The sequence below is a fragment of the Heterocephalus glaber genome, unplaced genomic scaffold (assembly GCF_053883595.1).
Source record: "Heterocephalus glaber isolate CG9 unplaced genomic scaffold, H.glaber_assembly_v1.0 deba00001608, whole genome shotgun sequence".
NCBI lineage: Eukaryota > Metazoa > Chordata > Mammalia > Rodentia > Bathyergidae > Heterocephalus > Heterocephalus glaber.
In genome coordinates this window covers 7,981,829-8,004,353 of record NW_028258379.1, presented here as the reverse complement: position 1 = coordinate 8,004,353, position 22,525 = coordinate 7,981,829, and the positions used below count along the sequence as shown (strand labels likewise).

General features: G+C 36.3%; 1 protein-coding gene across 34 annotated transcripts in view; it reads right to left on the bottom strand.

Moving 5' to 3' along the window:
• The window catches only part of Gphn (gephyrin), a 589,435-nt gene that overhangs the window by 35,751 nt on the left and 531,159 nt on the right, over positions 1 to 22,525 (bottom strand). For all 34 annotated transcript variants that reach the window (XM_087195039.1, XM_087195042.1, XM_021247567.2 and 31 more), the window contains 2 exons: positions 20,161 to 20,282; positions 2,761 to 2,848 (listed from right to left, as the gene is read on the bottom strand). In XM_087195039.1, the coding sequence (XP_087051165.1) occupies positions 2,761 to 2,848; positions 20,161 to 20,282 (210 nt within the window). The remainder of the gene's footprint in view (positions 1 to 2,760; positions 2,849 to 20,160; positions 20,283 to 22,525) is intronic.

Here is a 22,525-nt window from a genome sequence, read left to right as displayed (position 1 = left end):
AGGTTCAGAAGTGTCTTTCCTACCACAATTGAGCCATAGCTGCCAAACCTGTGTGTGCTATAAGCTTGTTGTCTCTCTAGAAGTACTAGAAAAAACATTAGGCCTGTGAAGTAAGTATTGTCCCATAACTTATTAGGAACAAAGATAAATTCTACACAAAATAATCTTGGAAATAACAAGTGTAACACTTAAATAGTCCTAGATGAAGAGTAAGCATATCTGCCCTTGTTCCCCACCTTAAGGAGAAAGCATTGTATCTTCTCCATTTATACAAGGTGTTCTCGCCCGAAGTATGGAGTACATGTCTTTAGTCTGCTGAGAAGGTTCTGTTCTACTTCTAGTCTCCTAATCGCTTTTACCATGAACAGCTGTAGAACTTAGTCCAATACTTTTTCTCCAACTAGTGACAGGATCATATGGCTTTTTTTTTTCTTCTGTTAAAATGATGACTTTTGGGGGTGGATCTTCCAATACTGAACCAATAGTGCCATCCCTATAACAAAACCACTTTCTACATCCTGCCAGATCTGACTTCTAATAGTTTGTTTTGTTAAACAAATTTCTATCTATGTTCATACTTTTTTCTTCTATTATCTTTATCCAGTTTTAGGATTAGCACAATGTTGACTTCCTAAAATGAGGGGAGAAATGTTCCTTCTTTTTTCTGCTTTAATTGTTTGATATAATTTATCAGTTAAAATGTATATGAGCCTGCTGTTGTCATATAGGTAGGTTTTCAAGCTAGGAATATACTTTATTTAATAGGTGCTATTCAAATTTTATATTTCCTCTGGAGTTAGTTTCATTAATTTGTCTTCCAAGGTACTTCTTAGAAGTTGTCAAATTTATTTCAAAAAATATTTTTGTAACATGCTTTCTATTTCCTTTTAAATTCTGTAAAATCTGTGGTAATGTCTCCTAGATCTTAATACTGTAATCTAAAAAAATGTATAACTGATATTGTGTAACAGGAAGAAAAGGTCTAAAAGAGCAGGGGAGTTGGGAGGGGTCAGGGAAAGGAAAGAAGGGAAAATAAAAAATATGAGAAAAGGAAAAGAATGGAAACAAAATCTTTGCAAATAGGGAAGGGTGGAGGGGGTGAAGGGAGGGCAGGGGAAGGGGAAAAAAAATAAGAATCAAGAGACTCATGTAACGGTACAAGATCCCAATGACGAATGTAAATGTATTTTATGCCTCAAGTGTACCAATACACTTAATGGGGAAAAAACCCAAACCAAATCAAACAAAACAAACCCACTTAAATAATCCTGACTTCAGAGTGTGCTTTTATGATACTGAGTGCAGTTTGACAGTAATGCAAACAGACATGCTGCAAATTATTTTTTACAGCTCTACCACAGTGCAGACCTTAGCCTCTAGCTTCTGCAATCTCAGGAGAGGTCTGCAGCAATTTGCTCTACCTGGAGCTAAAGGCTTCTGGGAGACTTTGAGGAGAGACTAACCCAGGCACCTGTCTGCTATAAGAGTACATATCCACATATTAATAGTTTTACTCTTAGATAAAATGTGTCTTGGACTGAGATTCTTTTTCTTCTGTGGTTTTGGTAGCTGAAGTGCTGTTCTCAAGTACTCTGATACTAAAGATTGTGACTGGAAGGTAGGCGTTCTATGTTCAAGGTACTGAATTCTAACATTTGTTCTCAGAGCCTATAGAGTTTACTGTCCAAACAGGTTATAAATTTAGGCAGTTTTATAGCTAGAGGTAGCAGTGATTAAGAACTATCACATACACATATAATCTAGCTTAAAATAACCCAAAATTTTAGAAAATATGAATTTCAGCAAAAACTATTATGATAATGTTATAATTTTTAGTTTAAGTCATTAATATGATATAAAATAAAATAAGCAAGGGACTATAGGCTGGCAAAACTTATGTGATCTGAAATTTTTTGAGTCAAAACATAAATTGGCTACTGTAGTAAAGAATATTTTACTTTAATAACATTATTCAAGAGATCAAATTATCATCACAATCATATTTCAGTAATGTATATATAAGCTTAATGACACTGAAATGTTCACCAGGATATTTATAGGACTAAGCATATACTAGGCCCTAAAATTTTCACACACACACACACACACACGCGCGCGCACACGCGTGCATGTGTGTATGTGTGTGTGTGTGTGTGTGTGTATAGAGTTTCATTGTTGTTATAATAGAAGGGTAAAAGGAATGCCTAATCCTCTTTCTTCCCTACAGGGAAGGAGAGCTAAAAGATTTTGGTAAGATTTGGAATACGTTGTGAGTGAGATGATTGGCTCTGTGAGGTCATATTTAAATTTAAATCAGAGATGGGCTGAGGATTTAGCTCAGTGGTTCCACCACCTGGCTCGTAAGTGCAAGGACCTGAGTTCGATTCCTGGTACCAAAAAAAAAAGTCAATGTAAATTTAAGTTAGAGGGAGGATTTTGTAGTTTTACCCTGGGGAAAAATATCACATACAAAGGAGTCCTAATGTAGTGAAACTGAGAGAAAGCCAAACCAGCAGTCTCCAGGGAAATGGCAAAAAACATTCTGCAATTGGTGGATAGTCCTCCAGGTTGGTCCTCAGGCAAGTTTCCTGATCTCCTTTGCACCATCTTTTTTAGAGACCAGTAATTTCTGAAGTGTCATGGGGTTTTCAGCTTTATGGGAGCCCATTAATAGATATCAGATGCCAACCAGACTGCAGTTAATCAATCATATGCAAAGACATTAAGTAGACAGATCTTCAAGAACCTTGTTTTCCATACCTTTTCTCCCATGGATACACCCCCTGATGTGATGATGACATCAGCACGACTGATTCCCTCATTCAAGGCATTGAGTAAGTCATCAGGGCTGGAAAAAATAAAGACAAATAAGTTAACACGCAAGGAAAATATTTTAGATACAGTACTAACTTAAAGCCATTTTATTCACTGAGTAGGTATGAGTATAAGTATAGCAATATATTCTGTAGGAAGTGGGAATCAAAAGATTCTTTGGGTGGGTGTGTTGTGCAGGCCTGTAATCCCAGCACTCTAGGAAGCTGAGGCAGGAGGATTGCAAGATAAGCCTAGCCTTGGTAATTTAGCAATTTAGTGAGGCTCTGTCAAAAAATAAAAAGGACTGGGAATGTAGCTCAATGTGAAGGCCTTGGATTAGATCTTCAGTAACAAATATATAAAAAATAAAAATAAAAAGGTCTCTGCACAAGAGGAACATAAGTTTTATTGTGGATAAATCCTTATAAGGGCTGAACTAGTGATCACTGGTGCTTTCAAAGGGTTTTTGTTCTAATAAGGGAGTATAATGATGGCAAACAATGACAAGTTGTAGAATGTCTCATTGTTTTGGTTTGCCCAGGAATACCTCATTTTTAGAGCTGAAAGTCACATGTCTTCAGAAATTCCAGGCAAATCAGGATAGTTGGTCACCTTAGGTTGGAAAAATCACATAAGACTTTTTAGGGAGAATGACTTCAGGGAAGTCCTGAGAAATGGGCTGGCTTTTGAGAGGTGGAAAGGAATAGGAAGGGGCGCTATAAGCAAGAGGATCCAGGAACAGTGATTAAGCCTTGGTATTTCTAAATTAGTATAGATAATAATTTGGTGAGAAGGATGGTACCTGATGGAAATTAGAGATAGGTAGGACAGGCATAATTTTCGAGGGTTCTCAAGTTTAAGAATAGGAAGTACATTTAACAGAATTGGAGGGGATCCCTAGAAATATGAAGAGTCAGTAAAGTTTTTCTTTAGAAAAAGGTAGAGGGAAAAGGACAAGAAAGGCAGAGATTCTATGAACTATTTTGCGACAGTAAGACAGGATGATTATTAGGGACTAAAACTAGGCATATTCCAGACTGGCAGCTAAAAAGGGAAGTGTATCAATGTATCAGGACTTTTTTCTTTCCTTTTTGTGGTACTGAGAACTGATTCCAGGGCCTTTGCACTGAGCCCATTTTTGTATTTTTAATTTTGAAACAGGGTCTTGTTAAGTCACTAAGTTGTTCAGGGTAGGCTCAAACTTTCAATACACCTGCCTCAGACTCCCAGAGTGCTGGGATTACAGGCATGGGCCACCACATCTAGCATCTCAGGACCTTTGATGGCCATTTATCAAAGTCCTGGGGAGGAGAAAAGGAAATCAAGAGCCCCATCCTGTGGATGTTAGAAGGATTGCAAAGGCCTTTCTTGGGATTGGTCAAATCAAAATATGCCAAGCATCAGAATTTAAGGAGGGACAGGATGGCAGGGAATAGGTGAAAGGAATTGCTTGTTTTTGGTTTTGGTTTTTTTTTGGTACTGGGGAATCAAACTCATGACCTTGTGCTTTTGAGGCAGGCATGGTGCCACTGAGCTAAATTCCCGGCCCTGAAAGGAACTGTTTAGTCACTACTTTAAATCCATACAAAGTTACTGGGCAATGTTATCTGCATTTAGTTTTTCCCTTCAATTGATGGGATTGTAGAAAAGGTACTTTGCAGGAGTATATATCCAACCCACACTCTTACTTTCTGAGAACTTCCACCTATGGAGGAGCAGGTTGTTTCCCTTTATACTCTCTGACTCTACATTTCCCTCTCCCTTATGGATATCATCTGGAAAGAGAATAATCATAGCTTTTAATTTTCTAGCTTCTGCTTTTAGTCTTTCTTTAGGCTCTGCCTGAATTCTTGCTCTATGGCTCTGTAAGATATCTCTGTATCCTCCCATAACTAAATCTCTCCTTTGCTTAAACTAGCTTTGGCAAGTTTCAGGTGATTTCTCAATGAGATAGCATATGTTCTCTCAAACAGTTCATGACTGTAAGTTGAATGTTCTTTCACCCTAATGAACTACTTGATATATTTGATAAGAGAGAAAGAAGGAAAGTTAGAGACTACAGGTGGCAAGAATTGTAACTAGAATATCATCCCACTTTTTAAATCCGGGCATGAAAGGGGTATCAGACATACTACCTTCCCAGGCTCCATAAGAGATAGATATATGCCATCTGGGGGTGGCATAGCACAGAGATTGAGTATGTGAACTCTAGAGGAAGACTGCCTGTGCTTAAATTTCGGTATCTATTCACTATTGTAAAGCTTTGGAAAAATTGACTAATTCTCTCTTTGCCTCAGTTTTTCACCTTTAATGTAACAATAATAGAATTGTTATGTGGATTAATGACATAATGCATATAGAACAGTTGAAATAGTGCCTGGCACAAACCAAGTTTAAGAGAGGTTAGTTGTCATCAGTATTGCTGTTGTACTGAGAGAAATTAACCACATAACTACATATCCAACAATCTGGTAAAGTAGAACTTTAGCATACTTGGCAATGTATTCTGGAGAATATCCATGACTAACACAGAAGGAAATCTTGGATTTGGACTTAATACATTCACAGAGGTACCTGTGAAAGATCCAAATGGAGACAGTGTAACGGAGAGGTTAAAATGGATCTTTAAAAACTAGGATTTTGTTTTTGAGATAAACTGTTTCTCTATGCTTCCTTATGCTGAGAATGTGAATTGCTATCTTCCAGGCCTAACACTAAGGAGAATTCAATATTTCTTGCCCTCTGGACCAAAGCTTGGCTAAATCTATGTATGGATATTTACTAGCTTTTGTTTTATCTCTTCTATAAATTGGAGATCCTTTATTTAGAAGGGGGTGGAGTAGCTAGTTTGGTCAAGTTGCAAGTGAACTAATTTTTTCCATTTTCATGGATTTTTCTCATACTTCTGGTTGTGGACATGCAAATCCAGAAACCCAGACATCAGGGACCCAGATTTAGGCCTGACTAAGCCCTGGCCAGTAAAAGTACACTGTTTCCAGCTTAAATTAGTTCATTTACTTTTAGATTCTCTTACAGAATCTGGATAAAATTTCCTATTCTTGGAGTGTTGATCTGTGAACTGACTTTGTTCTAGTTCTGGGAAGCAAGCTCCCAAGAAGGGACAAAAATAAAAGTTTGAAAACTGGCTTGCATGAGGTTTAGCCTGCCAACATAGCTTCCGAGGTATTCAGTTAATTGCTTACAAAGCAACAAAGTACCCAGGTATTCATTGAAGGTAGAATCTATGTGTAAAGTAAGAAAATTTAAAAAATGCCTGACATGGATTTCAAAATTAAACTAGTTGGGCAAGCATCTAAGAGGGATTATATTGAATAGTGAGTATATTTAAAGTGTTTTTGAACTAAGTATTTTGAAAAGATTTCTCATTAATCCTTTTTATTTTGCTTTAGGGAAAAATTATTCTGTTGTGTGGAAATACTATGTAAAATTCATGTGATGGTTTCCTAACATCCAGAGTTCTGGGCTCCTTGCCTTGCTGGATCATATTGTCATTAAGCTGAGAAAAATGGCTGACCTATGGAATAAATGGGGGAAATATCATAAACATAGCACCATGTAGAATATGGTTCAGGTGAATGGATAATGACTATTATCAACAAAATGCAATTCTGTGCTAATACAAAGAGGCATTAGCTAATTTCAACAATCTTATAATACATAACATGTCACCTCTATGGGATATTGTAAAACCATTAGACACAAAGCAACAATGCCATGCACATCATTATGGTACTAATCTTTGTAGGTAGATAAAGTCTTGATTAGCTGCTGATGAACTAGCAAATAATTACACTTTTTAGTAGTTTTTTACTCATTGTTTTCATATCTAGGAACTTTTTCCTATTTTGTAAAGCTATGGAGTCATCAAATATCTACATGAAATTTTGTAATTTGCAAAAAATAACTTAGCACCTTAGCAAGACTGTGTCTCAAAATAAAAAGTAAACAAAAAGGCTGACGATGTAGCTCAGTATAAAGGCCTTGGGTTCAATCTGCAGTTCCTCAACCACTGGGAAAAAAAAAAGGAAAAGAAGACAATAATGCTTATATCTTAAAAGAGCAATATTTTTTCACACCTACATGTTAATCTCACAATAGTGTGAGGTAGGCAGGACAAGAGGACACTGCAGTTCACAGAGGTAGGAAGAGGTTCAAAGTTATCTTGGTTTTTCAAGACAATTTGTAGAAGACAATTTGTTATACACAGTACACCTTCAGATAAGTTTTTAAATCATTACTTATACACATATATAAATCAGATCTGTGTTTGCCAAATACTGATACAAAAAAACTGTACCTTTAATATTTAGAAATTTTTTTCCCATTGCCACTAGAGGGGCTGTTGCATCAAGGAGATTTAAGTTTTATAGGTAAACACCAGTGGTTTCCCTTTTCTCAAATAGCAGCAGATCTTACAGGGATATTATAATATCATTTAAATTGTCCTTCATTAATACGTACAGTTTAAATTAAATCTGGATGATAACCATTTCTTTATAGATATTTCTAATACTAGTATTAATCTTGATTTACTTAGACTTTCTTTTAGTCATTTTCTTTTTTGTTATTTACCTCTTTAAAAATTTTTAAAAAAAATTTTTGTTAGCTCATGTTTGTAGTACATGATGATTACATTCATTGTGGGGAATTGGTACTGTACATAACACATTTCAATTCTGTTTTTTCTTCTTCTCCTCCATTCTCATTTGCATTTGAATTATTAAGTACCTGCCCACTGTTCTCTTAGAGTACCACTATTACACAAAAACATTCTACAAGTATTACCTAGGACTGTAAGAACTAGGTTACAGAGGATAGGGCCATTAATTGAATACTTGAGTGCCACAAAGTCAAGAATCTAGCTTTATCTCTATTACTAATTACCTAGATGAAACTGAAAAACTAACTTTTTTTGGGGGGTTGCCAAATGAGGACATTTGGGCCAGGTTCTTTTCATCACTAACATTCACTGATCCTAAGTACTTGAGGCTAGTGGGGATACAGTTCAAGTACATATGTAGAGCTTTCAAGTCGACTCAGAAGTCTACTTAAAATATCAAACTGCCCTCTCTCTAAAGTTGGGGAAGTCCAGCCTTTACAACTAAACAGTCCAGGAAGCAAAGAGGCCTTTTTAGATACTTCAATAGAAGACTGGCATAGCTTGCCACTGGTGCTTTGCCAACCCAGGAGTTGAGGCTTTCATGTCTTTTGCTATTTGTGAACTTTTCTACAACTCCAAGTCAAAGGATGCTAGGTAACTTCTTGAGCCTGGAGGGAGAAAAGCACCCTCAGTAAGTAAAGGAAAACACTTATAAATATAAGAAGCCAGAAACTGGAGGATGAAAGAATAAGTACAATATTTAGGATTGCTCCTAGTGAAATAAAAGTGCTAGAGTAATAATTTTTTTGTTTAGTTTTTGAGAGGGGGCTTGCTTTAACAACAACAGCAACATGAACAACACATAAATCACTAATGGATATTTAATTATAATATTAAAATGGTGTTCTAAAACAAAAATAACCTATGATTTTCAAATTTTAAAATATAGTAGATAAAGATAAAGGTAAGTATAACCCTGTTGAAAATTTAATTAGCTTCCTGGAAGATTAAGTGGTAGAAATATCTCCTAGGAATGAACAAAAAGGAAAACAAAGGAAGCCATGCAAAATAATAAAAAATATGGGGGACAGAACAAAAGGCTGATAAAAAACCAATCAGAGGGCCAGAGATTTAGCTCAGTGGTGCCGCTGTCTGCCTTGCAAGCACAAGGTCCTGAGTTTGATCCCTGATACCAAACAAAAACAATAGGAATTCCATAAGAAGAAAAAAGAATAGATAGAAGGGGAAAACAGAGGAAAATTTCTTTTACTTGGAAAGTACTGGGCTTGGAGATTCAAAAGATTTATTGAGTCCAGTCAAGACTGAAGAAAAACATAAAACTAAGGAAGTTCTGGTAAAATTTTGTATTTGCAAGGATAATTTCAAGATCTTACATGATGCCAGACAGAAAGATTGGTTACTGATGAGGAAAAATGACACTAGCCTTGGACTTTGTACTTACAGTACCCCAAACTAGAAAACTAATTTTCTTTGTTATTGAGATTTAAGCCCAGGATCTCTCATATGCTCTGGAAGTACTCTTACCACTAAGCAATATCCCTAATCTTTTTTATTTTATTTTGAGATAGGGTCTCCCTAAATTGTCCAGACCAGCCTCAAACTTGTAATTCTCTTTCTTCAGCATCCTGAGTAGCTAGGATCACAGGCTGTACCACCACATCCTGCTGAAAGCAGTAAATATATCACTGATATATTAACATAAATATAACTGACAGAAAAGGTATATGAATGCTAAATCCTATACCAGTCAGACACCACTCACCAGTCAGGATGGAAGAATAATATTTGTGAAAATGCAAACAAACAAAAAAATCATTCAGCAATGTTCCAGAAAAGTGACTATAAATGAAAAAGGGAATAATAGATACTTCAAGATAGGGAAAGATGGAGAAAAATAAGTTAAATATACATGCATACATGTTCATTTATTTTAAAAATAGCTAAATCTAGGTGGGTAATAATTGAATACATCAGTGAGTTATAATTATATAATAAATATGAATTCACGAAGTGGCAGAGATTTACTTAAAAGAAAACTTAGTAGGCTTAACAAACATCTTAAAGGACTTAATTAAAATATTTCTAAGCATTATGTAAAAGTTGAGGGATTAGGTAGGGGAGATGGAGGGAATAAAAACATTCTAAAGTTCTCATTTTATTGGTGCAGGAGGTTATTTTGGAGAAATGCCTTGTAGGAGGGATATAGTTAGTACTTTCTCTCTACATAATAGTGAATAAATATATATCTGATTTTGATTTTTTTTTTTGGTATTAGGAATGGAATTCAGGGTCTTGTGCTTGCCAGGGAGGCACTGTGCCACTGAGCTACATTTCCAGCTGCTTTCTGATTTTGAATATCACTAATTGGAAGGGAAAACATGAGGGGAATTGGAAGGTATAGCATAACTTCCAAAATAAGAGGATAAAAGAGAAATAGTAACAGGATTTAAACAATAGAAAAGGGAAAAAGAAATAATAAATTTGTACAAATAGTAATAAAAAGTAAGAAGGAAGCAAAAAAAAAAAATCACAAGACTCATTTACAGAAAACTTTCTGGTAACTCCGGGATCAGAGTTACAGTAATTTAAGGCAGATATAAGATTAAGCTTTCTCTTTTAAGTTCAAATCCCATTTTATGTTACTTGTAAGGGACAAAAACAGATGAAAGACTAAAAATAGTAGGTAGAGCAAAAAGTAGCCAGGCAAATGTAATAGGCAAAAAAGCAGGAGTGACAATGTTAATGTCAAAATGGGATTTAAAGTTAAAAGAACAAAAAAGGAGAAAGAAGCAACAAATTGTGATAAAAGGCACATTTATAAAGATGATACAGGAATATATAACTATCTCACAAGACATGGCTTCATTTTATCTAGGCTTGATGATTGTTTTTCAAATCCTTGGACACTGGAGGCACTCAATGCTGAAAGAACCTGAATTTCAAATCAATCTATTCACAGTAGTTTTGGGAATAAGTAATGTTTAGTTATTATAATTGTAATGATTTATAGAAAATAATATTGTCTGAGAATGAAAGAGAAGATGCTATTTAACATTTATATAATCATAAATAAGTACTTTTTAAAAAGAAGAACTAAGGTGAAACAGGACCATGCATTCAAACAGTCAAAAGGCCATCACATAGAAGAGGGAGTTAACATATTTAGTGTTGGTTCAATGGGCAGAATTAGAACCAATAGATCATGATGAAGCAATATCTTTCTCACTAAAATAACTAAAATAAAAACTTGAGGGCTAGCAGAAAGGTATTTTCTTTAATGTCTCCACTGAGTGAAAGACTGGATGAGCTAACATCAAAAGTTCCTCGTAGGGCTGGGGATTTAGCTCAGTGGTTCTGCCACCTGCCTTGCAGGCACAAGGTCTCTGAGTTCAATCCCCAGTACTAAAAAAAAAAGTTCCTTGTAATTCTACGATATTGTGAGTCTATGGAAATACTGAAAGCTGCATAAACAATGATGATTTTTCTTCCCTATAGATTGTAGCACAACAGGAGAAACTGATTTGAGTATTGCAATATGATATTATCTTATAGATCATATTCTTCTTCCTCTCACTTTTTGAATACCAGGAACATCTGACTATTTGAATTACATGAAAAAATGCAAGTATCTTGGGCCGGGAATTTAGCTCACTGGTTCTGTCCCACCCTGCCTTTCAAGTGCAAGGTCCCGAGTTCAATCCCCGGTACAAAAAAAAAAAAACAACAAAAAAAAACCAAACCAAAAAACCCTCAAATATCTTTTCTTCCTAAAGCCAAGACATTCATCTATAACTTGGGAGATGGCTACCAAAATAGTAACATTTTTCCCTAGCTTCATCACATATCAGAAAAACATAAACTTAATCCACAGAAAAACAGAAAGGAGAAGACTATAACAAAATATATCTATCAGAGAATGAATGTGACTTTCTCAAAAGTATATGCACAAATCAGCTTCTGTGAAGGAAGAATATACTATCTAGAGGGTACACCATTTTTTTTGCTCTGCAAATCAGCAAATCTGATTGCATGGGGGTTATTTTGTTAAGATTTTGGTTTTAAAATTTGCATCTGTCTTAAACTACTTTAATCTTGATTCTGGCATAAAATTCTGCTTTACTATGAAGTTTGCTTTAAAATTTAAATCCAAGACAGAGCCTTTACCCAAGTTTAGAATTTAAAAATTTTACACAGAATATTCAGAATGCAAATACATTTTTATTTTAAAATATTTAATATAAACACACAGATGGACAACAGCAGCTAATTAGTTTTCTGTTTCATCTGTTATACCAACTACAAGCTGTATCATTTTAAGATGAGTGAATATGACTTTTGGATCATGAGAAAAAGTTCTAAGATTTTTAGATTAAGGAACAGTGGCTGTTAATCATACCAAGGTGACATAAAATAGTATGGGACATATATTAATTTCTTCTAGCTCAAGTGCAAATTCCTCAATTACAAATATTTTTTTGGGTGTTTGCTTCATGTGTGGAATAAAACTACATATTATACAGCCATCATTTTTCCCTTCTTTAGTTACTAGGTGTTCTGGCACTACAGTCATATAAAAAAGCATGGTGCAAGTCTGTAAATGAGAAAGCTTGTATAGGCAACATTTGAAAAAAATTAAGAAAATGAGTGAAACAATTATAATGTCATTACTGAATTCAACTGTTTTCAAAACACATAAAGAGAAATTATATAAATGGTGAGACAGAATGATCAGAGGGTTGCAATCATTAGGAAATGCTTTCTGGAAGATAATACTTTTTATGAGGTGATGAGGTTTTTATTAGAAGAAACAGAAACATCAACTGTAATATTCTTAGCGATTAATGAAGGCAACTGTAATAGTCACCATAAGTCTCTCATTAAGAGTGGAAGAGGGCTGGGGATTTAGCTCAGTGGTTCTGCCGCCTGCCTTGCAAGCACAAGGTCCTGAGTTCGATTCCCAGTACAAAAAAAAAGAGTGGAAGAATATTTTGTTAAGCATATGTCATTAAGGTAGGAAGAATAATCCTTGTTAATTAATAGATAATGAAAGAGCATTGCTGACAAATGATCAGAAAATAAATCTATTATACTGACTGAAAAATTAAAACTTTGCATTTTGAGTAGGAAAGGTTTATTTCATAAGAAAAGCAGGCAGTTGATAAAGAAGACAAGAACGAACTGAATTCAAATCTAAATTCTCTTTGATAATTAGAAAATCCCTATCTTAAGAATATTAGGTAAGCACTAAGAAGTTAGGGCATATTTGATTCACAAAATTGGAAGTTGTAAGGCATTGGGTTTTGCCCAAGTAATCACTGTACTGTTAAATCTATCATGATAATGCCTGCTTAGCATGCCAGTTTTATAAGGATCCAATTTGCTATCTCAGTACTTGTTAATCTTCTACTTCATGCTTTAATGTGAAGAGGTAGCTTCACAAATTGGCAGCATTAGGAATAAGCAATTCAAATCCAGAAAACAAGTCTATGAAAGAGCCAAGCAAGCCCAGTATGTTTTGAGTGGTTTCTGTGATGAGCAAGTTTCTGTGATGGCAGTTTTCCAGAAGGGGGAACCCTTTTCCTAACTATGGGAATTTCCCAATCCTTCAGTTCTTTGGGAAGATACATTACTGAGCTGTCTTAAAGCTGAGGAGAAATACAAACAATTCAATAGTTAAAATCAGCCGTAGGAATGACATAAACTCAATTAATGTTGAAATTCACTTAAAAAAATTTATCTAAGTGGATTCTGTATTTGGACATGATTACTGCTTGCCAAATTCAAGAGATAAATGTGTGAGATCACTATTTAAGTTTGAAAGAGCAGTTCTCCAATTTTTAAAATGAAGAGCTCCTAAACCCATTTGAAATTTTCCATTCTTCTCTTCCCCAAGATCCTTTTCTTTAGAAGTAAAAGTGAATTACCCTGATACAGGAAATAATACTGGAGATGAAATACAAAATATTATATCTCCCAACCTGTTAGATGTCTGATACACCGAGCTTGTGTTCTCTAAAAATGGAACAATGAATTTTAGGAACATCGGAGGTTAAGAGTAGGAAGAGATATATTGACAGGATAGCTCCTGAGAGGCAGGAGGGCTCCCAAATGGTTAGCCAGGGAATCCACTCTATAGGGGAGTTTTATAGAGCAAAGCTCAAGGGGGTACAATGTGGGCCACAGCCATGATTCACTAATAAGGTTACAAGTATAGTCACTTAGGTAATAGTGGTCCAATTGGGAAGCAAGTCACGTAACAAGTATGGATGGAAAGAACAAAGATTTCTCCTAGGAAATGTTGGGTCCAGAGGTCTCTGGTCACCCACCACTGGGGTGGCTGATATCTATCTAAACTTCATTAGGTCAAGTATTTGTCCTCTGAGGAAGTATACAGGTTTGGTCTTCTTGCTATTATCTTGAGACCTGGTTTCCAAAAGATGTGTCTCTGGCTGCAGTTGTGGTATGTTTCACCTTTGTCCTGACTCTCTCAAGGACCTAGCCCAATCTGACTGTCTATAATATTTCTACCTAACTCAGCTGTCTATAATAACCCCAGCCATAAAGTTTTCACATTGTGCATTTTTTGGGGGGATGGATACAATTCAGTCACTAATGCAACTCTCTTTTCAGTGCCTTATTTTCTGTCCTATTCCTATCTCCAAAGTGTTTTTTGTTTGGCTGTGGTTTTTGGACTTACTTTAAAGGGATTCCAGTAAGGTTCTTCTGGATAGTTGTAGGGTACAAGTTTCTAGGTTACATGGAAAGGGAAGATATAGGAAAATATATGAGGACTATCTAATCCAGGAGATGTACTGCTACTTCAAGGAACTTATTATTATCTAGTAGGAAAGAATACCATACTAACTCAATATAAACAAATCCCTTTCCACTCTGTTTGGGCTATGTAAGATAGAAATGTCTTGAATATTATCAGGAAACTGGAAAGGAGGGGGAAAATACAAAAGTAGAGTATGCTCAAACAGCTAATATTTTAACTCAGTTCTGGCTATAACTGTATTATCTGGTATGTAGCAGACACTTTCGCCCAGTATTAGCAAGCTATAGTGACACAAGCTTATTGTCCCTCCCTAATTTGACTGTGTAACATTGGAAATAGCAGAGTTTGGTTGCGTTCACTCCCAGTCAAGGTCAACTGACTCCAATAAATTCTTCCCCTCTGAATTAACTGTTTGCTCTCTTCAGCAAAGATATGTTTGTGTCCTCATTCTACAGTCCCGCCTGCTTGATACTTGTTATCAGCAGGTGTCCCAAGTCCTGCCCACTTCCCCCTCCTTCCCACGCTTTTAATAAATAAACACTAGATGTTCTGGGAGTCCTTTGTCTTTGCTGCCTGGTGGTAACTAACCTGTACACTTTGCTTTCTCAGATCCCACAAAATGCCAGTTGGTTCTCTGTGTTGGATTTAAAAGATGCCTTCTTTTGTATTCTTTTACATACAGATTCCCAGTTTCTTTTTGCCTTTGAAAATTCTCACAACCAGGCCTCCAATTCACTTGGACTGTGCTTCCTCAAGGATTCAGAGACAGTCTTCATCTTTTTGGACAAGTGCTTTTCCACAACTTCACATGTTTTAAATTTTCCCAAGTCACAGTCTTGCAATATGTAGATGATACATTGCCATGCACCCCTCAGAAGAGCTCTCTAGGCAAGGCACCTGCGTTCTACTAAATTTTCTATCAGACAGAGGTTACAACCTCTCTAGGTCTAAGGCACAGCTTTGTAGCCTTGAGGCAAAATACTTGGGCCTTGTTGTATCTAAGGGAGCTTGAAAGGCTAGGGGAAGAGAGAATAAAAACAATACTTTCCTTCCCACAACCCAAGACGCTAAGACAACTAAGGGCGTTCCTAGGAATTACAGGCTTTTGTTGCCTTTGGATAGCAGGATGTGGTGAGATTGCATGACCCCTCTATCAGTTTATGAAGGAAGCCCAAAAGGCAGATACATCAGACACTTAAAAGATTCTCACTTGCCCCTGGGACTAGTGCTCAGCTAGCAGAACTCATAGCTCTGATAAGGGCTTTACAACTCAGTGAAGGACAGAAAGTCAATATTTATACTGATAATGATTATATGTGGTTAACTCCAACTATAGGACAACTTAGTAGAAAGGCCCTTTATGTGGAGAACAACAAAAAAAATCACTCCTACTCTCATTAGCCTAACTCTACTAAATACTTGGCATGGATGCCCTCCCCCACCAGGCTCCCAGCAGTGTATACACTCAATAACTTACAGGCTAAAGACTAGTTTGCAACAAACTGGTTGAATCATCCTAAAATTAGATGGGAAGCCCCCAATGGCACTCACTGGTCCTGTGGAACCAATTTGTGGCCCTGGCTACCCCCTGCCTGGATAGGCAGATGCATGCTAGGATTTGTGTGGTTACAAGGCAGGAGTGTCAAAAGCATCAAAAAAAAAAAGTATCAACAAACCTGCAAACTTACCCCAGCTACAACATCCATGGTCTAGAAGTGTGTTTCACTGGTATGAGCATCTGGCTTGTATTTTTATCCCTTTCCTAGGATTAGAGGATGTCATGCAACACATTGAGGCCTTGACTAACTACTGAATGAGCCTTAAACAACACTGGGACTGATCTTGCTCCTGAATGAAGAAGTAAAATTAATGAGGCAAGCCATCTTCCAAACTCAGATGGCATTAGACATTCTAATAGCAGTACAAGGGGATACTTGTGCAATTATAAAAGCGAAATGTTTTGTGTACATTCCCGATCCTCCTACTAATATCTCGATGGCTGTTCAAGATATTAAATGACAGATTCATACCATGTCAGATTCTGAAATTCCTTGGACCTTCTCTTTATCCTCTTTGTGGGAGGCTATCACTGGCTCTTCCTGGTGGAAACTTTTGTTGGTTGTATTCATGATGGTCTTGTTGATCTTATGTTTGGCCCATGCATACTTAACTGTGTCTTTGGCCTTGTCTCCTCCCGACTTAAATCTATACACCTACCTAAGACGAGAATTCCTGGCCCCTATTGAGGGCCTTTAGGTAGATCCTCTGTAGAGTATCTCTGACTTAGGATCACAAGTATGACCTCTTTCAGCCAGAAAGAGCCAGAATGGTCTTTGCTCCTTAACCCCTCATGGCAGTTAGGGGTACCTCTTCAGAGGGGGTAAATTATAGACCGTTAAATTAGAAATATTATAGGCAGTCAGATAGGGTTAGGCTCTTGAAGAAGCCAGTGCAGAAGATAATAATGAGATAGTGAGTGGAGGTACATTCATTAAAAGCCAAACCTCAAGACAAAGATGAAATGACTATACCTACTTCCCCAGGGATAAACAATAATGATTGATATTCTAAATAAGAATCAATCACCTAGGTGGGGGACCAAGACCTTGACCTATCCCTTCCAGGAAAGGTCCCTGACTCGTTCTTTCCAGGAAAAGACTTTGTTCTTTATGTCATTTGCTTCCCCATTGGATTAATATTACCTAAGCGACTATACTTGTAATATTACTAGTTGACCATAGTTTTGTTCCACCTTTTACCTACCTCATGATTTTGTACCCACCTTGTGATTTTGCTCTATAAAGCCTCCCCTATAAGTGGAGTCTGCAGCAACCCACTTTCTTGTCCCTTTCTGACTCTCTTAGACAGAAGTTATCTTTCCCTCAATAAATATTTCCCATTCTTAACCTCCATTGTTCCTAGAATCCATTCTTTGATTTTAGAGAACATGAACTCAGCGTATCAGACATCTAACAGGTTGGGAGTTATAATATTTCCCTTATATCACACGGAGGTCCCTATATCATCCCTGTATCAATAGCAAAGAACTGTGGACTGTTAATCCCAAGAAGTTTAAATTACATCTCTATTTTTACCATGAAGGAGTTGTATAGTGCTGGGCAAGTTACTTAGTATCTCTGGGTTCTAAAATTTATCTTTTTACTTTAAAAATTAATTAATTGATTGTTTTTTGAGACAGGGTCTTGCTATGCAGTCCAGGCTGGCCTTGAACTCACTAGGTATTGTAGGCTAGCCTCAATCTCTTGGTAATCCTCCTGCCTCAGCCTCCTGAGTGCTGGGATGACAGGCGTGTATCAAAGTTTATCTTTTAAAAGAAAAAAACCCCTAGGAATCACAATGCACTGTGTTCCATATTGTGTAAGAAAACATATCTTAGTGAATGTATTTAATATTCACAAAATATTTATAAGTACTTTGCAAATATAGTTAGCGCTCAATATTTGAAGCACCTGTCCCATAATCTTCACTGTACTACTAAACTACCCTCCTCTTAAATAAAAGTAGCAGTAAGAAAGACAAATTTTAGCCCAATTCAATCTAAATAGTTACAATGTGTTACAATATTTTATACTGATTGTCAAAATTATGGTAGGTGATAAGAACAAGAACTAAGAGAAGTGGAATTATACACAATTTAAATGCCAAATGTAAGCCTTTTTAAATGACAAGAATAGAACTGTCACTCCTTTTATCTGCCATATCTTAGAAAGGGTTTTGTGCATGCTGATATCTTGAGCTATTTCTCTCCCTGCTTTAAACATAGGGCAGAGTTTCTCCCATGACTGTTTCCTTGGAAAGCTTTGTATACAGGTTTCTGTATAACAACATTTGCTTTCTTTAGCAAACAGCCACAGAGCAAGAAAAATGAAAAGGGAGGCATCCTACACAGAATATCAACAGGCAATAGAGTAAATATACCTTTGCTCAACTCCTGGCACATATTTCCATTAGAATAGTTATAAATTCTTGCTTTCCACATTCAACCTCTGCATTCTAAACCATTCACTCTTGGCCTCTCAACACAACACTCTAAGACTAAGACAGCTTTGATTTGTATCAGTTGCTTAAAAAAACAAACTATTCCCACTTTGATATAAAGTACTGCTATCAAATAAAAAGGCATTTACAAAGATTGGCACATTTCTCTGAATTGCCTGTACCTGCTTAGAGTTTACTATTCTTACTGTTTTCAAGATAAATTTTGGAGTAAAATATAACATTATCAAGAAATATCCTTTACAAATCAACAGTGTGGAACCCACACAATTAAACATTAGCATATCAAAATAAAAGACTTTCAAAGTTATTGAGACAGGGACCATCATAGGGACAAAAGATGAAGAATCTTATTCCTTAGCCCCTGACTTCTCATCTATTAAACAGAATGGTATGCAGAGAGGATGGAAAAATAAGTTAGGCCTTAAACCCTGTTATGGCTTCCATCTAGATATCCCCCCAAAGCCTTATACAGTCATAGGTGGGGCTTTTCAGAGGTGGCTAGAGCTAGGGTATTTAATGCTAGGATTAAGGGTGTGTGATTACCACATCAGTCCATTGGCACAGTTCTGGGTGTGGATAATGAGAAGGCCTATCTTGGGTGTGGGTGGTAGTACCCAAAAGGCAGGTAGCCTGGGTGGATATAAAGGGAGAGATAGAAGGCAAACTTGATGCTGCTTTGCTACTTCACTGCTTTGCTGCTTTCTTCCCACCATGAACTGTTTCTCCCCTGTGATGCCCCTCAGCCATAACACCCTGCCATGGAGCCAGCCAATTATGAATTGAAACCTCTACAAACTGAGGTACAATACCTTTCCTTCCTTTAACTTTGGGTGTTGGGTATTTTGTCTCAGCAATGAGAAAAGTAAGACAAGCCCTAACCTATTGTCTCCATCCTCAAGACAGGACATCAAGAATAATGTATTTTAAAGATTTTCAGGAACATTCAATTGCTAGCTTTTACAACACCCTGTATTTTAGATCCCCTGGAGTGATGCCTAAAAGCCGCTACTCATTCCCCTCAACCCATAGTCAGTCACTCTGGATTGCAGGAATAGCAGGGCTTCACAGACAAACCATCCTATAATGAGATCACGACTCTAAATGGGAACAATTATTTCATGATAAAAACCAAGCCTCCCCCTCTCCAAGCATGAGTAATCCAAGCAAGAGTAATCACTTCATGGGAACCAGATTGCCCCCTAAAGCAGTAAGGACTCCTCTAGAGCCATGTTACAGAACCACAATTGAGATAATGATCAACCAGACCCTAAATTCACCCAGCAATCCAATAAGAAGCTTGCCGCTCTCTTTGTTAATTAATTCTTTTTTTTTTTTTTCAACCGGGATCGAACTTGGGTCCTCGCAGCAGGCGGCAAAACCACTGAGCTAAATCCCCGGCCCACCTCTCTCTTTGTTAAGAGGCTAACCTGATTTTTCTCTCCATCTACTGGAAGCTAATCCTCCCTCCACCCCAAAGCTTGGTTTGTGTGCATATGCTTGTGCTCCCTGGTGTGGTTCTCATTTCTATTGTCACCAGGTCATATGATCTCATGTCAGGTATCTAGTCTCATTCATATCTTTTTTTTTCATTCATATCTTTTTTTGAAACAAAATTGTGCATAGGAATATTACCATTGCCATTAGTTCCTAAGGAAACTAGGAAAAAAGATCCCTGCAAATGTATTATACCCATAACAAAGTAAAATATCTTTTCTGTTATAGTATGGATTCCAAGAAAATGTCTATTACTAAAGGATATAGGCACCTCTATAGCTCTTTGGCATATGAAGGAAATGATCAACGAAAATTATGATGTTAAGTGTGTCTCTAGCAGAAACTCTACTTAGTATTCTAAAATTTCATAAAGGTACAACAACAACTTTTTAAGGTAAAACACAATACTTACTTGTCTCCCACAATTCCCAAGTTGATTGTGGGGTAACCATGTTCCTGAATTGTTGCTAGGAGGGTTGAACGATTGCTGTCTCGAATCTTTCCTGGTAAGAGGTCATCTTCGGGATTTAGCAGCTACAAAGCCAAAAAACCACCACTAATTATTTTCTTAGGTAATGTTGCCTATTTCTAATGGAAAAAAAGACAGATGTGCTAATAGCACTTCTAGCAACTATAACAGTATCTGGCATGTAGAAGGTATATGTTCAAAGAATCTATGAATAAATATTGGAAGTAAAGGTTGAGAAAATATTCCTGCAGAATTTAAAAAAATGTAGACATTTCAATTGTGATTGAACAGCAAAATTTGACAATAATGCTCTGAACATACTGGGCCTACCCCGTAATGGTTACTGGTCTAACCAAATAAAACAATTAACTTTTTTTCCTCCCAACATTATCTTCAAATTTACCTTTCAATAAGAATATCTGTGGTAGTAGGGACTGTAAAACTGTATGACATAATCATTTATCTTTTTTCCCCAAATTTTTGATCTCTTTTCTGAAGTAGGATCAAAAGTATTAAAGACATTAAAACTCTCTGAAGGAGACAGGTGTTTTGTCTCTCAGACTAACTTAAATAAATACTATTTAGCTGCACATCTCTATAATTCCATTACTCTGAGTTTAATTCACCTTTAGAGATTGAATATCTACTAATAGTATATGTATGAAAAAATCAGAATAAGCTTCTTTTATGTTAGGATGTTCTAATGAGGTAGTCAGAGTATATAGTAGGGAGAGCTTTGAAATGAGACAGGATTAAAATTCAAGTTGCCCAAGCTCTCATCTTAATTTTCTCATTTATAAAATCAGTTATAATAACTACCTTTCAGGGTGGTTATGAACAATGAGATAAAGAATACTCAGCTTATGCAGATAAATATATACCAAATGTGAGTGTCTTTCCTTTCTTTATGATATATGATGTTTAAAGAGCACTTACTTTCCCAATTGTTTGTTTCCCATTGTTACTTCTTTTGTTTTTTTTTGGTACCAGGGATAGAACTCCCCATTGTTACTGCTATATGCTAGTACACATGGAATTAGTTTACAGTGTAAACAAACACAAATTTTGATAAAATACTTAAGCAGATGGTCCTTAACACAAACAGATACACAATTACAAAAATAACTTTAACATATATTACATTTAGGATATATTTTGATTTCAGAAATATTATAAAGTTTAAAAACTATTCATTTATTTATTTTCTTGTGGCACTGGGGAATCAACCAAAGCCTCATGCAAAGTGTCCTATCACTAAGCTACACCTACAGCTGGAAAAGTACTTAAGTACTTTTTTTTTTTTTGGTGCCGGGGATCAAACTTGAGACCTTGTGCTTGCGAGGGCAGGCGCCGGATCCACTGAGCTAAATCCCTGGCCCTCTTCTTTAAAGTGAATTTGAAATATTATTTTAGGTTGAAGGCAAACCTGCACATCTTAGATGCTTAGGTTGTTCTCATGGCCAATACCCAGGGCTACATATATCAATTTTCCTAAATGATAACTGCTAGCCCCTTTGATTTTTCCTCCTGACTTATTAGTGATGCTGTGACCAGACTTTTGGTTTTATGTTGGAAAAGCAGGAGGTCTGCCACTAATTGTCCTCTTATAATACGCTGGAGAAAACTCTGACCATCTTATTTAGTGTCACCTGGAGGTCTTCCTTAAAAATACTGTATTAATTTAACTGGCTGCTGTATGACATTGCAACCCACTTTCATCCTGAGTCACTGGGAGTGCTTGGAAAATTGCTATTGCAAAACCAATATGAATTAATTAACACACAGTTATTGAAGTCATTCAAATTTTATAAAGGCCAAGGCTTACAGCTTTTTAACTTCATTAATCAGACAAGTTGCTTTAGAAAAACTTTGTGGTTATATAATTTTTTTTTTCCATAGCAGGGTGCTGACACTAGAGTGTTTTCTTTACCATTCATGTTCCTCTCTGTTATTTTGTTGCAAACAATCCCAGAAATAGCAGAACAATTAGAGATCACTGGAAAATAAATTATTTGTCTGCAAAACTGACATAATGAAATAATAGCTGGTTAAGTGCGGGTGTGGATTTACAATGTAAGTATTTTCAAAGAAAAAGAACAGAATTAAATGGAAGATTACAAGGCTACATATTCTAGATTATCCAGATCATTCAAATAAATAGCTATAACACAAAAAGGGAGAAAAGTCAAATTAGAAACTCTGATGGGGGCTTATTCCTATTCCAAATATTGTTTAGTCATACGCTGAAAAAAAAAAGCATAACTGAGAGTTCGGCTAATTGCCTTAGTTACTTGGTTACCAAGCACTA